The sequence below is a fragment of the Argentina silus genome, assembly GCF_951799395.1.
Source record: "Argentina silus genome assembly, chromosome: 11".
NCBI lineage: Eukaryota > Metazoa > Chordata > Actinopteri > Argentiniformes > Argentinidae > Argentina > Argentina silus.
The window spans coordinates 13,533,325-13,556,893 of NC_139665.1; the positions used below are offsets into that span (position 1 = coordinate 13,533,325).

The 23,569-nt window shown below is 44.2% G+C and overlaps 3 protein-coding genes across 3 annotated transcripts; 2 read left to right on the plus strand and 1 right to left on the minus strand.

Annotated features, from left to right (window-relative positions):
• Positions 1 to 453: 453 nt before the first annotated feature.
• On the plus strand, positions 454 to 5,883 carry LOC310812204 (extracellular calcium-sensing receptor-like; the record flags this gene model as incomplete). The annotated part of the gene is made up of 9 exons (XM_083680623.1): positions 454 to 545; positions 1,065 to 1,359; positions 1,677 to 1,763; positions 2,083 to 2,352; positions 2,788 to 2,994; positions 3,732 to 4,007; positions 4,224 to 4,451; positions 4,700 to 4,823; positions 4,985 to 5,883. Exons 2-9 carry the CDS (start codon positions 1,069 to 1,071, stop codon positions 5,881 to 5,883), a joined length of 2,382 nt encoding a protein of 793 aa, XP_083536749.1. The 5' UTR covers positions 454 to 545; positions 1,065 to 1,068.
• A 3,053-nt stretch (positions 5,884 to 8,936) lies between these two features.
• LOC310812199 (extracellular calcium-sensing receptor-like) lies at positions 8,937 to 13,621 on the plus strand (the record flags this gene model as incomplete). The annotated part of the gene is made up of 9 exons (XM_083680616.1): positions 8,937 to 9,046; positions 9,532 to 9,826; positions 10,156 to 10,242; positions 10,510 to 10,779; positions 11,150 to 11,356; positions 11,532 to 11,807; positions 12,001 to 12,228; positions 12,449 to 12,572; positions 12,723 to 13,621. The coding sequence occupies 9 exons, from the start codon at positions 8,937 to 8,939 to the stop codon at positions 13,619 to 13,621; spliced, it is 2,496 nt and encodes an 831-aa protein (XP_083536742.1).
• Positions 13,622 to 16,370: 2,749 nt separating this feature from the next.
• Positions 16,371 to 23,029, minus strand: olfcu1 (olfactory receptor C family, u1; the record flags this gene model as incomplete). The annotated part of the gene is made up of 13 exons (XM_083681178.1): positions 16,371 to 16,733; positions 17,142 to 17,222; positions 17,374 to 17,846; positions 18,097 to 18,220; positions 18,511 to 18,607; positions 18,873 to 19,003; positions 19,162 to 19,803; positions 20,897 to 21,097; positions 21,253 to 21,405; positions 21,602 to 21,687; positions 21,856 to 22,076; positions 22,460 to 22,557; positions 22,751 to 23,029. 13 exons carry the CDS (start codon positions 23,027 to 23,029, stop codon positions 16,371 to 16,373), a joined length of 2,949 nt encoding a protein of 982 aa, XP_083537304.1.
• Positions 23,030 to 23,569: the final 540 nt, after the last annotated feature.

A 23,569-nucleotide genomic window follows, 5' to 3' on the forward strand; every position in this document is an offset into this window, starting at 1 on the left:
AAATGTATAGTATTGAATTACACATTGTAAGTGATGGTGACCTTCAGATTCGCATACAGTAAATTACCTGGAACAGATGAAGAATCCTTGGTTTTTCAAAAACTGTAAACACCCTTAAAGGCTACATCACCTCCCCAATTCCAACCCCTGGTGGCCCCCTTCACACCTGCCCTACTGTGTAACAGTGTAAGATCCTCCCCTTGTGAAAGACGAAACAATGACATTGCCCCTGACCTCCCAAGAGGTTGGCATTAGACTGTCTATAAAACGTAGGGACAGATGGAGTGAAAGAGAGAGGTGGGGAGATAGAAGGTAGTCATGTGGGTCTCTCTGCATATCTGTCTGTATCTGTGCTTTAAACTACTCTTGATCTCCTCCTCTTCCTCTTCTTCCTTTTCCTCCTGTCGTCTCTGGGAGCACTTCCATCTGAGCAGGATGTACCAGGAGGGGGACGTGGTTCTAGGCGGTCTGTTTGCGGTCCACTACTTCACCGCGTTCCCAGAGCAGTCCTTCACATCAGAGCCACAGCAGCCCATCTGCCAGGGGTGAGTTGCTCTGAGCTACAGACCTCTCTCACCAAATAATGTATGTCGATGACACAGTTTGGATTGTTCACATCTTTTTTATACAGGAACTCTTCTTGTCTAATCTCTTAACCAGCAACAAGGCAGCAACCAGCACAAATTAAGTGGTTACCCATGGGCTTAAAACCACTTTGATTCAGGATTGTAATAGAATTTTCACCCAAAAAGTGTTATTTATTTTCAATGAGCATTTTAAGTTAATCGATTCAATCAATTGGTTCATTGATTTTAAGTTTGATTGAGTCACTGAATTGATGGGGTTAAAATAGATGTGACCCCAAGCTTGAAGTGCTGTCATCGAAGCTTATCACAGATTTGACTGGACAAACTGGAAATGGAAATTGTTAACACTTTCACATAGTCGCCATGTAATTATGTAACACTAGAGAATTCAGGGGTAAAACACAAATTCTACTTCATTCCTAACTACCTAACTAGGTGTGTGTAGTAATGAGTTTATCAATGTTCCCTCTCTGTCAGTTTTATGACTGCAGGGTTCCAGCAGGCCCAGACCATGGCCTTCGCCGTCAAGGAGATCAACAGAAACCCCAACCTGCTCCCAAACATCACCCTCGGATACAATCTTTATGACAACTGCCTCAAGCTGGGTGTGGCGTTCCGTGCTGCCATGTCATTGGCCAGTGGGACCGAGGAGGAGTTCTTATTGGACGAGAGCTGTTTGGGGTCACCCCCAGTCATAGGGATTGTGGGGGATCCTGGATCGACACATTCCATAGCCATCTCTAGTATTCTAGGGCTCTTCCGTGTACCCATGGTAAATTAGTGGATTAGTGGATAGTGTAGTTCTGCTCTGAAAGAAGAGCTATGATTTATATATTTCTGGGCAAACATCCATCTGATTTCTCAGACACATAGTGAACCATCTGCTCTGACTTTGTTTTGTTTTTTAATACCTATAATTTTTTAAATGAATTTTTGCTTTTTAAATGTTTGTTTATGTCCAGTATGAATCACACTTCAGTCCTAAGTTCCTCTATACTAGAAAAGTGAATGCTCAGAAGTACTGTTAATACTACTGTACTGTGCTTGTCCTACCGATGTGTTGACTCTGTATTTCTGTATTTCTCACAGGTGAGTTACTACGCCACATGTTCCTGTCTGAGTGACCGGCACCGGTACCCATCATTCTTCAGAACCATCCCTAGCGATGCCTTTCAGGTGAGATCAAAAAAGGATGAGACAGTTAGCTGTATCGTCAATTAAAGGTGAATAAGAATTCTTCAGCAAATACGGTAAGTACACATATGCACTGATGGCAACATAGAGTTCCCTGTGAATACAGCTGACTGGAAACTGGACCGAGAGTCTAAAATAAAATAAAGTAAATAAATAAAATAAAATAAAGTGTTTCACATCCTGGTTTCTATGTCATTATTGGACGTTGTACTGTATGTCTCCTGGACTGAAGATAATGATAAGAGTCTCCATTATAAAATATGTTTTGTCCAAATGCTGATCTTCACATATGTCACTCCAGGTGCGTGCCATGATCCAGATCCTACGGCGGTTCGGTTGGACCTGGGTCGGACTCTTGTTCAGTGATGATGACTATGGCATTCATGCAGCCCGCTCTTTCCACTCTGGCCTGGCCCAGTCCGGAGGGGGCTGTGTAGCCTACTCAGAGGTTCTGCCCAGGGACCATGACCCAGAGGAACTCCAGAGGATAGTCAGTGTGATCCGAAGGTCATCAGCTCGCGTTCTGGTGGTCTTCTCCAATCCGGCCTCCATGATACAGCTGGTGGAGGAGGTTACTCCATTTAAATGATTGATTATAATCTTGTTTGATGAATTGGAAAATGCACTGTTGTGAAAAGAGGACAAGGAGGTCCAAATGTTCAAGAACTTGAACATGTTCCAAATGTTCAAGTTCCAAATGTTCACTTCCATTGTGACACTCCTGTTGGCAGGATAGGCAAAGCAGAACAAGACATAACATTTTTGGTAACAACCACAACGTAATTACTCAGTAAGCTATAAACGAAATGCAATTACACTTGTCACGCATGTATTGATTTGAAAAACTAAAATTCATAAAGGCCTACTATGGGTAGGAACTATGGAGCTAACTATATGTACTACAATGCTTATTACAAGCTGAATACAAGAGTCATCATATTTGCTATCGTTATTACGTTACAGAATATTGCCTGTGTACAGTAATGTTAAATGTTGTGATTAAAAGGTGGTGAAGCAGAATGTGACAGGTCGACAGTGGATCGCCAGTGAGGCTTGGAGCGCTGCTTCTGTGTTCGACACCCCCCGCCTCATGCCCTACCTGGGGGGAACTCTGGGCATCACTATTCGCCATGGAGAGATACCCGGGCTCAGGGATTTCCTGTATAACGTAAGCCCTGGAAACAACACCAACGCTGACCATGGCAACAGCATGGTAAGTTTATCACGTCATATTATATATATATCTGCTTTAATAAAAAATGGGTGAACTAAGATATACACTCACCAAACACTTTATTAGGAACACTCTACTAATACTGGGTAGGGCCTCCCTTTGCTCTCAAAACAGCCTCAATTCTTCGTGGCATTGATTCCACAAGATGTTGGAAACATTCCTTTGAGATTCTGGTCCATGATGACATGATTGCATCACGCAATTCCTGCAGATTTTTTAGGTGCACTTTCAAGCTGTGAATCTCCTGTACTACCACCTCCCAAAGGTGTTCTATTGGATTCAGATCCGGTGCCTGGGAAGGCCACTGAAGAACACTAAACTCATTGTCATGTTCATGAAACCAGTTTGAGACGACTTTTGATTTGTAAAATGGTGCATTATCATGCTGGAAGTAGCCATTAGAAGATTGTGTAAATTGTGGCCATGAAGGGATTCACAACAATACTCAAATAGGCTGTGGCATTCAAGCAATGATTGATTGGTATTAACGGGCCCAAAGTGTGCCAAGAAAACATTCCCCACACCATTACACCACCTCCACCATGAGAAGGTGTACAGGTGATCCTAATAAAGTGTTCAGTGAGTATATATTTAATGTATATTTCACTTCCTCCTTATCTATTTCTGTATCTATCTCATTTATCTCATTATCTTTATATATATCTTTATCTAGTGATATTTATCTACTGTATTTAATCTTCCTCTACTTTGATAAGGTGAGGCAGTTTTGGGAGGAGGTGTTTGGGTGCAGGTTTCCACCCCTACACTCTGAATGGGTGGAGGGTGGAGGTGGTGTATGTACTGGACAGGAGGACCTGGATGATGTGGAGACCGGGTACGGGGATGTTTCAGAGCTCAGACCCGAGTATAACGTGTATAAGGCTGTGTATGCCCTGGCATACGCCCTCCATGACTTACTGCAGTGTGTGCAAGGGAGAGGGCCCTTCAGCGGGCACAGCTGTGCCAGCCTACAGGGACTGGAGCCATGGCAGGTGTGATATACACACACACCCGCACACACAAACCACACACACACACACACACACACACACACACACACACACACACACACACACACACACACACTCAAACAATGGTATTGTAAAACTGTCAATTTACTTTCAATTACTTACAATTTACCCAATAAAACAACGTCTCTATTGCTTTTCCCTTCTGTTCCCTTTGTCCTATCTCCACCGTGTGGCCAGCTGGTGCATTACCTGCAGAGGGTCAACTTTACCACGGGGTTCGGTGATCGCGTGTCCTTTGATGAGAACGGAGATGCCCTGCCCATCTATGATGTCATGAACTGGGCGTGGCTCCCAGACGGAAGCGTAAATGTCCAGAATGTCGGCGTGGTCGATGAGTCAGCCCTTCCAGATGACGTGCTCACACTTGACCAAGAGAAAATCTTCTGGAACTTTGAATCAAGAAAGGTCAGTTATGATGTTTGTTAGAAAAAAAACCTGAATCATAATAGCATAACATTTTGTTAATAATGTAAACATTACATTTGATAAGATGGCAAGATAAGCCGCCCTGACATCAGCTGTAGTGAATACTTCTAACAAATGTAATGACATTATTATGACAGCATTGGGTAGATCTTGGATTGGGGAGCCACATTAATTGTCAGTGTCATTGAACATGAAGTTATTTATCAACATGCCCCGTCTCCCTGAAGCCACCACGATCAGTGTGCAGTGAAAGCTGCCCCCCAGGCACCCGTGTGGCCAGGAGGAAGGGAGAGCCTGTCTGCTGCTTCGACTGTGTCCCCTGTGCTGAGGGGGAGGTCAGCAATGAGACTGGTTAGTGCACCACTGTAATGTGTGGGGTCAAATATACTTGGCAGTTGAACATGAATGAAATTTGAAATTATCCTGAGGGTTCACTCATCTCTCTTTCTCTCCCCCTTTCTCTTACTCTCTCCCTCTTTTTCTCCCTCTGTCTCTCTGTCTCTCTCTCTCAGACTCAGCTGAGTGTTTCAAGTGTCCTGAGGACTTCTGGTCTAACGCCCTGAATGACCGCTGCATCCCCAAGGGGGTGGAGTTCCTCTCTTACCATGAACCTCTGGGCGTCTGCTTGACAACCGCCTCATTGCTTGGCACCCTATTCTGTGCCATTGTCCTTGGAATCTTCGCCCAGCACCGCAACACGCCTGTGGTGCGTGCCAACAATTCTGAGCTCAGCTTCCTGCTTCTGGCGTCTCTCAAACTCTGCTTCCTTTGTTCGCTGCTCTTCATTGGTCGACCCAGGCTGTGGACATGTCAGCTGAGGCACGCTGCGTTTGGGATCAGCTTTGTGCTCTGTGTGTCGTGTATACTGGTGAAGACCATGGTGGTGCTGGCTGTCTTCAGGGCCTCCAAGCCTGGAGGGGAAGGCAGTCTGAAGTGGTTTGGTTCTGGGCAGCAGAGGGGAACAGTCCTGGCTCTCACCTCCATACAGGCAGCTATCTGCACTGCCTGGCTGGTGTCTGCCTCTCCAACGCCACATAAAAACACGCGCTACCACAGCGATTTGATTGTGTACGAATGTGTGGTGGGTTCGGTAGCAGGGTTCGCTGTGTTGTTAGGCTACATCGGCCTGCTGGCTTTCCTCAGTTTCTTGTTGGCTTTCCTCGCCCGGAATCTTCCGGACAACTTCAACGAGGCCAAGCTCATCACCTTCAGCATGCTGATCTTCTGTGCCGTGTGGGTGGCCTTTGTGCCGGCCTATGTCAGCTCCCCTGGGAAGTATGCAGACGCAGTGGAGATCTTTGCCATCCTGGCCTCTAGTTTTGGCCTCTTGGTGGCGCTGTTCGGGCCAAAGTGTTACATCATCCTGTTGAGGCCTGAGATGAATACTAAGAAAGCTATAATGGGCCGGTAAAATAGAAGAATACCCTCTGCACTGACCAGAATAAAGTTGGTTGTAGACCTGAGATAAAGTCAATAGAATTAACCGTTTGACTTGCAACCCGAACTTTGCTGGTTCAAATCGCGCTTGAGACACTACTTTTTTTTTGTGCTAATTCTTGCTAAGTCATATCCCATGCAAGGGCGCATATCCCATCGTGAGATGTCTCCCTCATCTCCTTCAGAGAACCTACATACTGTAGCCCAACATTTCTTCTCCTTTTTTAAACTTGTGCTTAAATAAATGTAGAGAAGATGAAGAGGCGACCCTGGACGTTGATAGTTTGGATAAACCTCCGTCCTCCAAGGTCTCCTACGTCCATGTCCAAACTTATTACATTAGTTTGGACATCATCAACAACTATGACTACAAACATAGAATATACAGTGCCTTCGGAAAGTATTCAGACCCCTTCGCTTTTTCCACATTTTGTTGTGTCATAGACTCAATTTAAAATTGATTAAATTAAAAGAATTTGCCATCAATCCACAAACAATAACCCTTTGGGGTCAACCCTAACCCTAACCCTAGAATGACAAAGCGAAAACACGTTTTTTGAAATGTCAGTAAATTTAATAAAATTGAAATACAGAAATACCTCATGCACATAAGTATTCAGACCCTTTGCTATGACACTCTTAAAATGAGCTAAAATGTAAAATGTCATCAACAAATCACTCACTAAGTTTAATTGAGTCCATCTTAATGCGAGGATAATAGTTCATGTAATTTTGGAATTAATATCATTGTATCTCTGATTTGCATAGGAATCAATTACACACTGTGTGGATCAGGTTGTCATTCCAAACTGAGCAAATGGAGAGGAACAAAACTGCTCAGGAATGCGACCCTGAGTCCTGGGGAGACTTACAAAAATCTAGAAAGTTGAATGGTGGAGAGGAAAAAGCACAGTCGATGGGACAACATCATCTCAGTCATTCTACAAAATTGGTCTATAACCAAGTGGCCAAAAAGAATGCCTTAATGGAAAATAATCTCATATCCATAATTGTGTTTGTAACAATGAATTCAAGTGATACAGCAAAGAAAGTGACTACAAAGTATTAAGTTTGGTGCAAATGCAGCACATGCAATGCAGCTTCCGCACCATCTCTCGTGTGAAGAATAGTGGTAGCTGCATCAAGTTATGGGTATGGTTGTCACTGGCAAGGACTGGGGAGTTTGTCAGGATCAAGAGAAAATTATGAAATTTGCTGAGTTGGTACTGACATCCCCAAGATTGACTCAATTCAACTTAGTGAGTGATTTGTTGATGACATTTTTGCATTTTAGCTAATTTTAAGAATGTCATAGCAAAGGGTCTGAATACTTATGTACATGAGGTATTTCTGTATTTCAATTTTAATAAATTTACTGAAATTTCAAAAAACGTGTTCTCGCTTTGTCTTTCTGGGGCATTGTGTGTGGATTGATGGCAAATTATTTTAATTTAATCCATTTTAAATTGAGTCTATAACACAACAAAATGTGGAAAAAGTGAAGGGGTCTGAATACTTTCAGAAGGCACAGTATCTGATTTGTTTTTATTACACTATTGCTCAGTTCAAGTAATGTTACTGCTGATGAAATATTAATCCGGCACCGTTTTGATGTTGTCTTTTATGTGTGGCTTTGATCTACTGGAGGATAAATCATCTCAGATTAGTGTTCCCTTCCACATAAAGTATTTGATAGAACCATCATATCATGTGAAATAACACAGCATTAATTCTGTTTCTGCTCAATGATTCGGCTTCCACAGGAACTCTCCAAAGAATGAATAATGAATGAATGTAATTTGTCATTGAATAAAACATTCTGACTTTAAAAGCTGCTGAAATGTGTTTTTATTGAACCGTAACAATTGACAAAGATATTGAGAAAATTGTGGGAGAAATACATTGCTGGTTGTGAAGACAACAATTGTAATAATTCATTCATTAACAGATGAAAATACTCAGAAATGGCTGAGTCATTGTTTGGCCAATTAGAGACAGTGGACTTTGTTGTGAGAGGTGTTTTTTAACTACTGTAGTTTTGGTGGATTAACTTGCTTTGGTCTTAGACTTGAGATCGTGTAATAAACAAAAAGATGAGCCAAAAACTTAAACTAATTGTATTCCTCTATGAAAATCCTTTTATTTGGGGCATCAAACAGTATGTTCATTTTAAATTGTATATTCAATTCTATACAGTTGGGAACACCTACATGTTTCTGTACCTTTAATGGCTGAAGAGATGAGGCAATCAAATGTGAGAACAGCAGTACTTGCTCAAGGGGTCAAAGGGCAGACTTGGAATGGTCCACAAAATGTGACAAACTACAAGGCAACCCTGTCACAACCATGAGAATATTTGAATACTATGGCATGGCTCAGAGTGATTCTGCCATCTCCTGGTAAACATGGATATGTGATACCATTTCTCGTATTCTGATCGCCAAATGGGTTTCAAGATAGGGCCGGCACATAGAGAGAGAGAAAGAGAGAGAGAGTGATAGAGAGGGAGAGAGAGAGATGCTCACACAAAATGATAATCTTTTGTTAATCTTTTGTTCTTAAAGGGGCAATCGGGATTGCACGTTTAAATGTACATTATTGAATTACACATTGTAAGTGATGGTGACCTTCAGATTCACATACAGTAAATCACCTGGAACAGATAAAGAATACTTGGTTTTTCAAAAAATGTTAACACCCTTGAAGGTTACATCACCTCCCCAATTCCAACCCCTGCTGGCCCCCTTCACACCTGCCCTACTGTGTAACAGTGTAAGATCCTCCCCTCATGAAAGACTAAACAATGACGTTACCCCTGATCTCCACAGAGGTTGGCATTACACTGTCTATAAAATGTAGGGACAGATGGAGTGAAAGAGAGAGGTGGGGAGATAGAGATAGAAGGTAGTCATGTGGGTCTCTCGGCATATCTGTCTGTATCTGTGCTTTAAACTACTCTTGATCTCCTCCTCTTCCTCTTCCTCCTCTTCCTCCTGTAGTCTCTGGGAGCGCTTCCATCTGAGCAGGATGTACCAGGAGGGGGACGTGGTTCTAGGCGGTCTGTTTGAGGTCCACTACTTCACCGTGTTCCCAGAGCTGTCCTTCACATCAGAGCCACAGCAGCCCATCTGCCAGGGGTGAGTTGCTCTGAGCTACAGACCTCTCTCACCAAATAATGTATGTCGATGACTCAGCGGGAACAGTTTGGATTGTTCACATCTTTTTTATACAGGAACTCATCTTGTCTAATCTCTTTGCCAGCAACAAGGCAGCAACCAGAACAAATTAAGTGGTTACCCATGGGCAAAAAATGTGTTATTTATTTTCAATGAGGTGTTCAATTTTCAATTTCGATTGACTCCTGAATTGATGGGGTTGAAATAGAATTGACCAAAAACAAAACAAGAAAAAAGTGCTGTTGTCTAAGGGTATCACAGATTTGTCTGGAGGGTTAAAACTTGAAATGTAAATTCTTTACACTTTCACAAAGTCGACATTTTCGAAAAAAGTTTAACACTTGAGAATTATACGTTTTAAGGGTAAAACACAAATTTTACTTCATTCCTAACTACCTAACTAGGTGTGTGTAGTAATGAGTTCATCAATGTTCCCTCTCTGTCAGTTTTATGGCTGCAGGGTTCCAGCAGGCTCAGACCATGGCCTTCGCCGTCAATGAGATCAACAGAAACCCCAACCTGCTCCCAAACGTCACCCTCGGATACAATCTTTTTGACAACTGCCTCAAACTTGGTGTGGCGTTCCGTGGTGCCATGTCATTGGCCAGTGGGACCGAGGAGGAGTTCTCTTTGGACGAGAGCTGTTTGGGGTCACCCCCAGTCATAGGGATTGTGGGGGATCCTGGGTCGACCAATTCCATAGCCATCTCTAGTATTCTAGGGCTCTTCCGTGTACCCATGGTAAATTCCTTTTCTCTTTGAGACTACACTGAGTTGTAACAGCATTTTTGTGGATTTAAGAGCTCTGAAAGAAGAACAATGTTTTATATAGTTTTGGGCAAACATCCATCTGATTTCTCTGACACATATTGAATCAACTGCTTTTACTTTGTGTTTGGTTTTTTATACCTATATTTTTCAAATTAATAGTTTGTTTTTTAAATGTTTGTGCATGTCTTGTATTAATCGTACTTGAGTTCTAAGTTTCTTCATACTAGAAAAGTGAATGTTCAAACAGAAACAGAAGTAAATGTCCTACGTATGTGTTGACTCTACTGTACCTCTCACAGGTGAGTTACTACGCCACATGTTCCTGTCTGAGTGACCGGCACCGGTACCCATCATTCTTCAGAACCATCCCTAGCGATGCCTTTCAGGTGAGACCAAGAAGGATTAGACAGTTAGCTATATCATGAATTAAAGGTGAATTAGAATTCTTCGGGAAGTACGTATTTGCACCTATGGCAACATAGATCTCCCTGTGAAGAGAACTAAATGAAACGATTAGAACAGTTGGCACATCCTGGTTTCTATGTCATTATTGGACGTTGTACTGTATGTCTCCTGGACTGAAGATAATGATAAGAGTCTCCATTATAAATTATGTTTTGTCCAAATGCTGATCCTCACATATGTCACTCCAGGTGCGTGCCATGATCCTGATCCTACGGCGGTTCGGTTGGACCTGGGTCGGACTCTTGTTCAGTGGTGATGACTATGGCATTCATGCAGCCCGCTCTTTCCACTCTGGCCTGGCCCAGTCCGGAGGGGGCTGTGTAGCCTACTCAGAGGTTCTGCCCAGGGACCATGACCCAGAGGAACTCCAGAGGATAGTCAGTGTGATCCGAAGATCATCAGCTCGTGTTCTGGTGGTTTTCTCCAACCAGGCCTACATGCTACAGCTGGTGGAAGAGGTTGGTCCAGTGAAATGATGGATGATGATCTTGTTTGATCATTTGGAAAATGCACTGTTGTGAAAAGATCTTTTTTGAAAAGAGGAGGTCCGAACAGAATCAACTTCCTTTATGACACTCCTGTTAGCAAGATTGACATGGTAGAACATGACAGAAAAAAGTGTAACAACCAATGTAATTACTCAGTTAGTAACAACATGCAATTACACTTACCATGTATGTATCTATTTGACACCCTAAAATCGGGAGGAACTATGGAGCTAACTATTTGTACTTCAATGCCTATTACAAGCTGAATACAAGAGTTACTCAATTGTGCTATTGTTAGCCCAGAATATTGTTCAGTAATGCTAAGTGTTGTGATTAAAAGGTGGTGAAGCAGAATGTGACAGGTCGACAGTGGATCGCCAGTGAGGCTTGGAGCGCTGCTTCTGTGTTCTACACCCCCCGCCTCATGCCCTACCTGGGGGGAACTTTGGGCATCTCTATTCGCCGCGGAGAGATACCTGGGCTCAGGGACTTCCTGTTTAACGTGCGGCCTGGAATTGACACTAACGTTGATCATGACAACAGCATGGCAAGTTTATCACATCATATTATCTAGTTTCATAAAAAATGGGTGAACTAAGATATATATTTAATGTATCTATTTCACTTCTTCCTTATCTATCTCATTTATGTCATTATCTTTATCCATGTCTTTATCTAGTAATACTTGTCTATTGTATTTAATCTTCCTCTACTTTGATAAGGTGAGCCAGTTTTGGGAGGAGGTGTTTGGGTGCAGGTTTCCACCCCTACACTCTGAATGGGTGGAGGGTGGAGGTGGTGTATGTACTGGACAGGAGGACCTGGATGATGTGGAGACCGGGTACGGGGATGTTTCAGAGCTCAGACCCGAGTATAACGTGTATAAGGCTGTGTATGCCCTGGCATACGCCCTCCATGACTTACTGCAGTGTGTGCAAGGGAGAGGGCCCTTCAGCGGGCACAGCTGCGCCAGCCTACAGGGACTGGAGCCATGGCAGGTGTGATATACACACGCACACGCACACGCGCACACGCACACGCGCACACGCACACGCGCACACGGACACGCACACGCACACACACTCAAACAATGGTACTGTAAAATATTTTCAATTTACCTTCTCCAACAAAGCAACATCTCTATTGCTTTTCCCTTCTGTTCCCTTTGTCCTATCTCCACCGTGTGGCCAGCTGGTGCATTACCTGCAGAGGGTCAACTTTACCACGGGGTTCGGCGATCGCGTGTCCTTTGATGAGAATGGAGACGCCCTGCCCATCTATGACATCATGAACTGGGCGTGGCTCCAAGACGGAAGCATACAGGCCCAGAATGTCGGCGTGGTTGATGAGTCAGCCCCTCCAGATGACGTGCTCAAACTTGACGAGGACAGAATATTCTGGAACTTTGAATCAAGAAAGGTCAGTTTCAAAAAAGTGAAATAATAATAGCATAACATTTTGGTAATAATATAACAATAACAAGTTGTGTGACAAGATGGCAAGATAAGTAGCTGTGGTGACTACTTCTGTTAAATTATTATGACAGCATTGGGTAGCTCTTACATTGGTAGCTCTTCCAAAGTAATTGTAAATGTATTGAATGTGAAGTTGTTTATCAACATGCCCCTTCTCCCTGTAGCCACCACGATCAGTCTGCAGTGACAGCTGCCCCCCAGGCACCCGTGTGGCCAGGAGGAAGGGAGAGCCTGTCTGCTGCTTCGACTGCATCCCCTGTGCTGAGGGGGAGGTCAGCAATGAGACTGGTTAGTGCACCACTGTAATGTGTGGGGTCAAATATACTTGGCATTTGAACATGAAGGAAATTTGAAATTATCCTCATCTCTCTTTCTCTCCCCCTTTCTCTTGCTCTCTCCCTCTTTTTCTCCCTCTGTCTCTCTGTATCTCTCTCTTAGACTCAGCTGAGTGTTTCAAGTGTCCTGAGGACTTCTGGTCTAACCCCCTGAATGACCGCTGCATCCCCAAGGGGGTGGAATTCCTCTCTTACCATGAACCTCTGGGCGTCTGCTTGACCACCGCCTCGTTGCTTGGCACCCTATTCTGTGCCATTGTCCTTGGAATCTTCGCCCAGCATCGGAATACACCTGTGGTGCGCGCCAACAACTCTGAGCTCAGCTTCCTGCTTCTGGCATCTCTCAAACTCTGCTTCCTGTGTTCGCTGCTCTTCATTGGTCGACCCAGGCTGTGGACGTGTCAGCTGAGGCACGCTGCGTTTGGGATCAGCTTTGTTCTCTGTGTGTCGTGTATACTGGTGAAGACCATGGTGGTGCTGGCTGTCTTCAGGGCCTCCAAGCCTGGAGGGGAAGGCAGTCTGAAGTGGTTTGGTTCTGGGCAGCAGAGGGGAACAGTCCTGGCTCTCACCTCTATACAGGCAGCTATCTGCACTGCCTGGCTGGTGTCTGCCTCACCAACGCCACATAAAAACACACGTTACCACAGCGATTTGATTGTGTATGAGTGTGTGGTGGGTTCGGTAGCAGGGTTCGCTGTGTTGTTAGGCTACATCGGCCTGCTGGCTTTCCTCAGTTTCTTGTTGGCTTTCCTCGCCCGGAATCTTCCGGACAACTTCAACGAGGCCAAGCTCATCACCTTCAGCATGCTGATCTTCTGTGCCGTGTGGGTGGCCTTTGTGCCGGCCTATGTCAGCTCCCCTGGGAAGTATGCAGATGCAGTGGAGATCTTTGCCATCCTGGCCTCCAGTTTCGGCCTCTTGGTGGCACTGTTCGGGCCAAAGTGTTACATCATCCTTTTGAGGCCCGAGATGAATACGAAGAAGGCTATAATGGGCCGGTAAAATAGAAGATAACCCCATACACTGACCAGAATAAAGTTGGTTGTAGACCTAAGATAAAGTCAATAGGAAAAATAGATAATACATCCTAATATTTTTTCTACTTCTTGTATAATTGACTGGGCCATACCAAAGACATAGAATCTGCAGACCAATAGTTGAAAGTGGTCTTCCTTCTCCTTGTCTCCTTTTTTAAATTTGCACGTAAAGGGTTGGTTCAGGTTTTTGAACCATATCTATGTATTCTACCAACAGTGCTGTCGATTGCTGAGTTCCATTTGGAACAACTTCACCCGATAGCATTTTCCTCAAGAACCACAATGCTACTGCGACAAGTTCAGTCTGTCCAAAAAGCACCCAAATAAAATAAATAATAAAAAAAATATATATATAATAATAATAATAATAATAATTATAATAATAATAATAATAATAATAAAATCCACATGATACTTAAAACTAATAATAAAGTGGTGGCAGGCCATCAGAGCTAATCAGATTTTTAATACCATCATTTTTAAGTAAAATTAATCCATTACTTTGTGGTGAAACATATTTTTTGGGTGCTTTTTCAACCGACGTCTTCTTGCTGTTGTATTGTGGCCCATGAGGTGAATGCTATAGATTGAAGGCACTCCATATGAATTACAGCACAGACAGGTTCCAAAATAGTACCCATTAATCGACAGCACTGCTGGTAAGTATGTAAGTAAGCATACATTTGGTTAAAAAAATCCCAAACTAACGCTTTAAATAAATGCAGAGAAAATGAGGCGACCCTGGACTCTTGACAGAGAGAGATATAAGCTTCCTTCCTCCAACATCTCCTATTCCTATGTTCTAACTTATAGGGTCGCATGAGACTCTCAATGGCTACAAAGATAGAATGTAACAGATTATTACACTAATGCTCAGTTTAAGCAAGTAATGTTTTTGTGTTGATGAAATATTAATCTGTGCCGTTTTGATGTGGTCTGCTTTTATGTGTGGCTTTGATCTACTTGGGGATAAGTCATCTCAGATTCGTGTTTCCTTCCACAAAAAAATGTATTTGATAGAACCATCATGTCATGTGAAATAACACTGCATATATTCTGTTTCTGCTCAAGGATTCAGCTTGCACAGGCACTATCTATTGAAAGAATAATTAATGAATGCAATTTGTCATTGAATAAAACATCCTGACTTCAAAAGCTGCTGAAAAGTGTTTTTATTAAACCGTAACAATTTACAAAGATAATGAATTAAAACAGGCAGCAACAGTGCCATATGGGAAAAGAGAATTAAACACATAGAATGTGGAGGGAATTAGGGAATTTAATTGCCTTGGCTCTGAGGAGGGAGAAATATATTGCTGATTGTAAAGAGGAGAATTGTAGTGATTCATTCAGTAACAGATTAAGACACTCAGAAAAGGCTGAGTCATTGTTTGGCCTATTAGAGACAGTGGACTTTGTTAGTCAGAGAGGTGGTTTTTTAACTCATTTTGATGGATTCACTTGTTTTGGTCTTACACTTTGTTCTAAGTCTGTAACATGTAGTGTTATGCATACATTTTACATATTCTGTTGTGCTATACGTGTTTCAGTCTTGATCAACAAAATTGTATAGTAGCATAGATAGTATATAATATGAGATAGTGGGATAAACAAAACAAATCTGTAAAATGTTAGATGGTCCCACAGAAGTTGGTTAAGAAGAGACAGGTGAGGTTGAGAAAACACCCCAAAACATTGTCACTAATTGTATTCCTTGATGAAAATATATGGGTTATGTACTGTAAACCAGGTTCTCTGAAGGAGATGAGGGAAACATCTCAATATGGGATATGCACCCCTGCATACATTATTCGCTGAAACCCTATTCAATCACGCCAGACTGTCTCTCCTGCCCTGGAGAATTTTGGCCCAACCCCCACAGAGACCTGTGTCTCACCAAGCATGTACAGTAGAGTTCCTATCCTTTCACAGGGTCCTCAGAATTATCAGTGAGCGGGGCCTGCCTGGCAGTCGCCACAGCAACCGTGTTCTACCGTCACCGGGCGTCGGCCATCATCCGGGCCAACAACTCAGAGCTGAATTTCCTTCTGCTCTTCTCGTTGACGCTTTGTTTTCTGTGTTCTCTTACCTTTACTGGCCGGCCCTCTGAGTGGTCCTGTATGCTGCGCCAAACAGCATTTTTCCAACTATGGTGAAATGCACTTATAGTCTGGTCAAAAAGCAGGTTGAAATTAAACCAGTTTAAACCGTCAGCTGGAGGGGGGCATGTCACCTTGACATTTTTGGCAACAATCTGGATGATTTAACAAGCAGATCACAGGCAGGTGTGTTTTCACAGGCTGGGGAAATGTTGGTGGCAAACAGGATGATCTCTTTCACACCTCTCTGATTTAAGAAGTGACCATCTCAAGATTGTCCCCATGTCAAAGTTGGTAGCAATTAACCCCATAGTTTTAAATATATTTCAAAGCTAAACATAGTGGTTAGTTTTCCAAGACTTTGTTTACAAACAATTAAGTAAAACAACCATATATTCTGGGTTATGGTAAGGTAAGACAGCTGCACTAAGCTCATTCTGCATTCATCACATTCATACAAAATTGATGGGAAAATGTATGTAATTAATTAAAATTCCCATTAAACAACAGAACTAATCCTAGACTGTGACTTCGGGTGAGGGTTAGGGTTAGGGTTAGAGTTAGAGTTACCCTTAGCAACCATTCTTATTAATGTAAACACAAACATCTTGTAAATCATGTTAATCTCGATGGTTTCCCAGTTATCCCTTTCTTGGTGTTCCTCTCAGGTCGCAATAAGATGATGTAACATTTTGGTGCAAAGATACACAACAACAGCCCAAAACTAGAAGCTAAGATAGCAAAGATCTCCACAGCCACAGTATATTTCCCAGGAGAGCTGACATAAGCTGGGATAAAGGTGATCCAGACTGCACAGAAGATCAGCATGCTGAAGGTGATGAGCTTGGCCTCGTTGAATGTGTCCGGAAGCTTCCTTCCCAGGAAGGCCAGGAGGAGACAGAGGGAGGCCAGCAAGCCAATATAGCCCAGGACTAGAGGGAAACCAAGTGGCCAGGGCTCCTTACACTCCAGCACCACCTTCAAAATAAATAAAATGATTGATGCTTGATCTCAGTATACTTTATTGGGCCAGATCCAGAGTTGCTGAAACTCCAGTGGCCGCCCAACCGTTTGTGTTGAGGGAGGAAAACAAGCAGGTTAAACTAAAACATAAGAGCTGACCTTTTGGGCATGGTGTAACATAGCATAACATTACATGTTTCCCAACATAGAAACATCTAAACCTAGAACCTGATACCAGTACCTAAAAGCCTGTGGATATAGTAAAGCTATAGTACTTGAGAACTGTTAACTAAGGTGAGCGAGAGACAAATCAATAATTATGATTACGTTATGACATTGTTACGAGCTAGCTTCTACTGTATCTGGAGAAGTGCTATGCACTGTAGCTAGAATATCCATTCCATTATCTGAAATCATCCTAACCTTCCCAGTGGTACCCTGGTAGGAGGTGTTCTTGAACGGGAAGGGAGATGCCAAAGAGAGCCAGCCTGCACAGAGGCACACCTTGAGGGAGAAGTTGTGCCCAGTCATGATGTGCTTTCAACATTGAGATCAAATGCTTCCTCAAAAATATGTTTTTACTCTCAGATGAAGCAGTCATCATGATCCTATTGTCATGAACATTAGTTATTGGGGTGAACAATTCCAACCTTACCTGGGGGGCCATTGTGCAAAGGATGAGTGCCCTCTGTTGGGGGGGCCCGAACAGCTTCAGGCTGCTGCAACCAGGTAAATTGGCCCGGAAGGCTAGGAGAACCACAATGGTCTTGACCAGGAGGCAGGAGAGGCAGAGGACGAAGCTGACCGCAAACACAGCCTGCCGAAAACGACACGCCCATATCGACGGACGGCCAATGAACACCAGCGAGCAGAGGAAGCAGAGCTTGAGTGACAGGAGAAGCAGGAAGCTAAGCTCCGAGTTGTTGGCCTTCACTATGGCTGTGGCGCGGAAACGGTGGAAGATCACTGTGATGACTGTTGTCGTGACAACGCCCAGCAGGGAGAGCGAGACCAGGATGGCACCCATGGTCTCAGAGATGGACAAGAAATCCTCCACGCCAGCGACACAGTTAACCCTGTCTCTGTCTGACCAGTACAACTCAGGACACTTGGTGCACTCTGTTGAACCTGCATGGATATACAGTAATCACACACATATACACACACACACACACACACACACACACACACACACAATTTTTCCTAACATAATGTATAATGGGTTAACCCTAACCCTAACGATTCCATTTGACATGTATTGTACTTTTCTTAAGACACTTAAGATCTTTCTAGATACCCACAAAGTAGCAAAGATTTATCAACACAGGACCAGTACATTAACAGACGATTAGAAGGTGTGTCCCTGTGTCTACTGTACCCGTCTGGTTGCTGATGTGTCCGTCTGCGCAGGGCAGGCAGTCGAAGCAGCAGGAGGGCTCCCCCGGACGCCGGGCCTGTCTGCTGCCAGGGAGGCATGGGTCACTGCACAGGGAAACAGGCACCTGCAGAGAGACAGCATACAGGTGAACTGAAAAAAAGGGGTTCTTCCTCGAACCATAAAGGGTTCTTTGCTTGCCACTGTAGGCGCACCCTTTAAAGAACTCTTTTTGGTGTCATGTAGAACCCTTTCCACAAAGAATGTTCTATATGAAACCAAAAAGGGTTCTTCAAAAGTTTCTCCTTCAAGGACAGGCAACTCTAGAAATGTTTTAAGTAAAGATTGCTGCTAACAACCTGGCAAGTCACATTTGTGAAACCCTTACCTATGAAAACAGAGAGAGAGAAGTCCCACCTGTGATTGCCCTCCCATCCACACAATGGCGCTTTCCTTCATCAGTAGTTGCTGCCCGAGGGGTGCAGAGCCATCATAACTCCCAACTTTCTGGAACCTTTATTTGTAATCAATCATTTAATTAATTAACACAATTTAATTAAAAAATTCAAAGACATTGAATTGTATGCATATAACGGCAATCCTTCATGTGGGTACAAAATCGCCATCCTCCCTAAACCAAAGGAAGGGTCATCTTCCCTTGCCAACCCCCCCCACCCCCCACCCCCCTGCCCACCACGCACACACAACACATCCTGCCTCCCACAAAACACACTTTTAGTTAATCAAAGGGAGCCATAACAAAAATAAGATCACAGAACCTGATGGACCCACTGCCGTCCCTCTGCCAGTTTATGATGTCATAGAGTGGGACAGGCTCCCCGTTGGAATCGAAATGCACCTTCTCACCAAACTGGTTGGTGAAATTCACCCTCTTCAGGTACTGCAAGAGCTAGCGGGAGAGTTAGAACCGGAGGGGACAGAAAAGCAACACAGTTGAAAGATGGTTTAGCTGGTGGGGTTTGATATTACATTATCTTAAAACACAAGCACGTGCACACAGACACACACAAATGCATACACACACACATACACACACACACACCATACCTGTCTGGGTGTAAAAGACTTGCTGGTCTGACACCTCCCTTGGGCTTGACTATGTCCTGTTGAGTCGCAATGCAGTAGCCGGTGCAGAGCATGGGCGATGACATACACAGCCTTATACACATTATAAGAGATCCTGACCTGGGACACGTCAGTGTAACTGCTCTCAGTGTCCCTCAGGTACTCAGAGCCAGTACACACAGGGGTCCCTGCAGCACTCTTAGACCCACGACCACCAGTCTCTCTAGTGGATCCCAAGGGCTCCCCAGCAGAGCTAACTGTTGAGTTAAGTCTAGAGCCATCTCCATCTCCATCTCCATCCTCGTTCAAAGGGCTATCCAATGGGTTACCACCACCATCCTCAATCAGGCTACTCTCAACCTTTCCTCTGATAGAATCCTCCCCAAACTCCAGCTTGCACCCAAACAGCTCCTCCCAGAATAGGTTGACCAACTCAGAGCCCTGTCTTGGCGAGGGGCGGACCGTCAACAGGAACTCTTCCAGTCCTGGGATGCTGACTCCGGGGAAGGAGAAGCCCAGGGTTCCCTCTAGAAGCGGTTGGAAGTGGGGTGAGGTGAGCAGGCTGGCGGTGACCCAAGCTTCGCTGGCCACCCACTGGATCCCAGTGAAGTTCCTCAGGGCCAGCTAGTAATGATGAGGAGTAGACAGATTAGAAGAGGAAGGGTTGTATGTTCACAGGAAGGGATATATGTTCTCACTACATTATTCATATATTTTAATAATAAATTCATAATTATATTAATTTAAAGGTTATTCTGTGTTATTAGGTATGTACTAGGGTTAGGGCTAGCGACTGTGTCTCATATTTACGTGTTTCTTGCACATTGCATTTAAAAAGGCTGTTTTTCATCAAAATCATAATTTCTCCAGCTTTACTGAATATTTGTCAAAGCAATTTGCCATGTCGACTCGAGTGATGACTTTCTAAATATAGGCAATTTTAAGAAAGTTTTAATTAAAACAGATTGTGTGAAAATGTAGCATTTTTTATAGCAAATGTTTGCACCACAAGATAAAAAGAAAAAAAACTGTCTATTAGCTCTCTGAAAAGTAAGTATCAGGCTGTTTGAGAGAAGTAAAGGACATGCCCAGTGCTGAGTGTAGCCTATGTTGTTTGAAGTACAGTAGCCCAACAAAGCTATTACAGCAGCAGTGAAAACGCTGTCAGTGCATAGGTCAGATTTAGAGTTATGCTGCTCAATCAGATTTCCTGACTTTTTGACATGGCGATTTGCCATGTCGACTAGAGTGGTGACAGACAAAAAAAGAGGCCCCTAGAAAATGTGGTAGGAACATAAAGCAGTGCATTGAAATGTCCAGAAGTTTGAATGTGCAGCGGTTTAAATTAAATTCCATATTTTGCAATTTACCGTAAGTCAGTGGATAACATCTGTTAAGTTAATAGATAACATATCTAATCTAATACATACTTTATACATGGGACAGATACAAATCTAGTAAAAGCTAAAACACTAGCAAAGTGGAACGTCACTGGATTTACCCAACTTAAAACTTTTTTTTTTTTAATTTAATATTAAGTTAATTGTATAATTCATTGTTGGTCATCTATTACCCACATGGATTTCAGTTTGTATTGATATAGTATTGATACTGTATGTACAGTATGTGTCAGTAAACTCAAACCTGACATTTAAACAGATTTAGACAGTGTTTCCCAAGTGCTAAAAGCACTCGACAATGTAAGAGGGGAAGTCACCTCAGACAGCAGCCCCAGCAGCTGCCCCTCATTGGCAAATGCTACGATCACCCGGGCACTGGAGCTCTGGAGGCTGTCGGCCAGGGCTTGTAGCCCAGCCGGGGAGGGTGAATTGGGGATGGTGAGGTGGAATGCCAGACAGCCACCCTGCTCCTCCAGCTGTCTGGAGAAGGCCTGGATGCCATAGCGGCTGTAGTCATCCTGGCACACGAACACACACACGCACGCATGCACACACACACGCGCACACACACACACACACACACACACACACAGGTAGTACTGGTTCAATGAAAAGAGATAGCAGTAGGAGTAAAGCACAACATTTTCTGCTATAACTGTGGCCATCGTCTTACCTGGGTGCCCACGGTGCCCACCCAGCGCCAGCCAAAGTGGGTGACCAACTGGACCAACCCTCGCACCTGGAACAGATCGCTGGGCACCGTACGCAGGAAGGAGGGGTAGACACTCTTATCAGTCAAACAGGTGCATGTGGCAAAGTAACTCACCTGGGACACAGAGAGACAGAAGGAGAGAGAGAGAGAGACAGACATCTAACTTAGTCTTTACCACAGAAGTAATTTATTATATCTGTGTTCAGTACATTCTGTATGTGTGAAACATGTATACTGTATATAGTGTACATGATACGTGACAGCCCACCCTCCATCCCTCCCACCATCCCTCCCTCCATCCCTTTCTAACCAGGGGGATACTGAAGGGGCCCAGGGTGTGAGCAACAGCCCGTGTGGGAGAGGAGGAGGCCAAGCCGATCACAGCAGACACAGGGGCTCCAGCCAGGCACCAGGGCTGGGCCACAGTCCCCTCTGTTCCCCCTTCTCCCTTCTCCTCCATCCTCTCCTCCAACTTTCCCTCCATCCTCTGCTCTGTTCTCAGCTCCATCTTGTGTGCCGTATCCCTCTTGAGGCACCCGGGCACAGCTGTGCCCCCCTCCCTACTTCCCTCTTCCCTCTCCTCCATCCTCTCCTTCATGTTCCCCCTCTCAGAGAAAGGGTCAGTGACCAGGGACAGTGCCCCTCGCAGGCTGGTGTGTACATGGTCACAGCTGTCCAGGATGCGGTAGCCCAGTTTCACTCCGGGGAGCAAGGTCGAATTGCGGTTAATCTCCTCGACTGCAAACACCATGGTCATCACCCAACGGAAGGCTCTGTGGTCGAAACTAGAGTAGAGGGGGAGAAAGAGAGAGAGAGAAAAAAGAGAAAGAGAGGGGGGGTTATGATCATCAATCTTAGTTGTGAGACAGTGAGTCGGAGAGTGGCTGAAACAGAATGAGAAAATCCAAATGACATACAGTATAATACTTTACAGTATTTTCTCCTCAACAGGAGAGAAATTGACAAACACTTCTGCAGCATGTCAGGCAAAAACTCCACTGGGCATTTTTTTAGGGTTATTTTTTCCTGATTTAACAGAACTTTAGGATTTCTATACTATCTGATAAAACCCCCTCTCTGCTGTATTTTAACTTACCTGGCAAATATTTAAAGCGAAATCTCTATTAAATAAAGTACTGAATCAGACTGGAGCATGTCTCCTGCTCACCCGCTGCAAGGTCTTTGCTCAGGCTTGTTTCTGTAGCTGTGCTGTGGCTCCGGGACCAAGTAGTGGATTGGGAACAGCCCTCCTATCACCACGTCCCCCTCAGACACCAGGACAGCGGGCTCAGAGTCACCCAGACTCTCACACACTGATCCCCCCGACCCCGACCCCGACCCCGACCCTGACCCAGACAGCCTCTCCATCTGTTAAGTTAATAGATAACACATCTATGCTGATATATACTTTATACATGGGACAGATACAAATCTAGTAAAAGCTAAAACGCCTCTCCACCTCACTCTCCATCGTCTTCATCCTCCACTCCGTCCTCTCCACCATACTCAGAGACGGAGGACAGGAGGACAGGACCAGGAGGCTGACCATGACCCAGAAAAGTGGCCGGTGGTTAGGTGGCTGGTGCAGTGCCAGGAGGACCCAGAGTGACGCCTGGTGGTTAGGTGTCCTGATACGTGCCTGATGCAGTGTCCACCGCTGCTCCGTATGGATCGGTGATGGAACGGGGATGATGAGAGCAGGAGACGGCATCCTGAAGATGTTGCAGCTGAGAGACATCGCTGAGGAGGGCTTACCTACAGAACCCGGCGCTTGATCTGTGAGAGTGTGTTAGTGAGTAAGAGTGATACTCAAACAGTGAGAAAAGAGTGTGAGTGAAAAGTCATTGTGCATGAGAGTATGTTGTTGAGTGTGTGAGAGTATATGAGAAGGTGTGTGAATGAGAGTGTGTGTGTGTGTGTGCATATGCCGGAGAGGAGTACACTTATAAATGGCATCACATATGCTTCATTAGATGCATTGGGTGATTGACAGATGGGTGGGCCAATCACTGGGACTGGCACAGAGACAGTGGGCAGAGTCTGTCGGCCAAGCATCAGAATCAGGGAAACCCAGTTTAACATTAACATTTTGAACTACTTTGGTAAGTTACAGAGGCTTAGATTCGGCCTTCTGAACTGAAAATAGCGCTCAACATAAAAAAGTCCCATAACCTGGGTGAGAGCAACAGCCCATTATTTAGTTGTAATATCAAATGATTTTAAGTGGTATTGGTGAGAATAATAAGACAATAAATGATGCAGGATTCAAATCACTGAG